General features: G+C 60.2%; 1 protein-coding gene across 1 annotated transcript in view; it reads left to right on the plus strand.

Annotated features, from left to right (window-relative positions):
• Positions 1-530: 530 nt before the first annotated feature.
• BAZ1A (bromodomain adjacent to zinc finger domain 1A) overlaps positions 531-1,083 on the plus strand; it is a 120,193-nt gene continuing 119,640 nt past the window's right edge. The window contains 2 exon segments of the mRNA XM_019519920.1: positions 531-582; positions 585-702. Of these exon segments, the coding sequence (XP_019375465.1) occupies positions 546-582; positions 585-702 (155 nt within the window). The 5' untranslated portion in view covers positions 531-545.

A 1,083-nucleotide genomic window follows, 5' to 3' on the forward strand; every position in this document is an offset into this window, starting at 1 on the left:
CTAAGGAGAATGAGTGTTATACTTGAGACTTGTAACAGGCACAGGGTGTCCTTCTTGTTCCTGAACTCAGATGACAACATATTCCTTTGCACTTAAATATTAGAAGAGGAGACAGGTTTCTCTGTACTTCTATTATCCAACACCAAAGCCTTTGTTGCTAGTTAGACTGGAAGACTCTATTAAATGTTGATATTTCTCTCCTGGCTGTATGGACAGGTACTATGGACAGTAGCTTTTTTTGTCCAGGATGAAGAGGGGGGTTTCTGAAGTGCTCTAGGTTCTTCTGCAGAGCGAAGTGTTGCTGGCAGTGGCAGGAGTGTTTTGGAAGGGGAGAGAGGGACGAAAAGAAAAGAGCGTTTGAAAAGTCTTTATTCCCTTCCCCGACCACACGCGGCCCCGGCTCTCCGCAGCTTTCTTGTTTCTAGTGTCCGAGGAGCTTGTCAGCTGGGAGCCCCAGGCGCGGGGCGGGGGTCTGGCGGCCGGGCTGCCCCCGCCACCACCCGGCCCCCGCGCGCGCGGCGAATCTCGGGGCCGATCATTCAAAAATGGAGGATGAGTCCTCTCAGCCATTAATTAATAATGTAGCTCTCTGTCTTCCTGTGTGACACACGCTGGAAGGCACCAAGCGGCCAATAAAGATGTAGAGGAGAGAAGTGGAAAGCTCCTCCCAGCAGCTCTTCCTGATCGAGGGCTGAAGAAGTAGATCAAAAAACTTCCCAGGAGCTGAAGGGAAGAGCAGGAGCCAGGCAGCCCTCCGCACCACAGCCACCCTTTCCCGCCGCAGGTAGGCGGGCGGCAGGCAGGGAGCCGACCCCGGCCACAGCCCGGCGGGGGGCAGGGGACTCCTCGCTCCGCGCCGGGGGTAGGAGGGGGCAGCCCGGCGGCAGAGCCCGCAGGCAGCGCTGCCTGGGCAGGAGGAGAAAGGCGGGCGGGCCCCTCCGCGCGAGGAAGTAGGAAACGACGAGCGGCGCTCCCTGCCCCCGCCGCCGGGCTGTGCGGGAGGCGGGCGTGGGGGCGGGCGGGCAACTTGGTGTCCGGCCCGGCGCGCGCAGGTCAGAGGCGGCAGCCGGCGCGACCCCGGGG

Source organism: Gavialis gangeticus, unplaced genomic scaffold, assembly GCF_001723915.1.
Source record: "Gavialis gangeticus isolate Ggan-Ray unplaced genomic scaffold, GavGan_comp1, whole genome shotgun sequence".
Lineage (NCBI taxonomy): Eukaryota > Metazoa > Chordata > Crocodylia > Gavialidae > Gavialis > Gavialis gangeticus.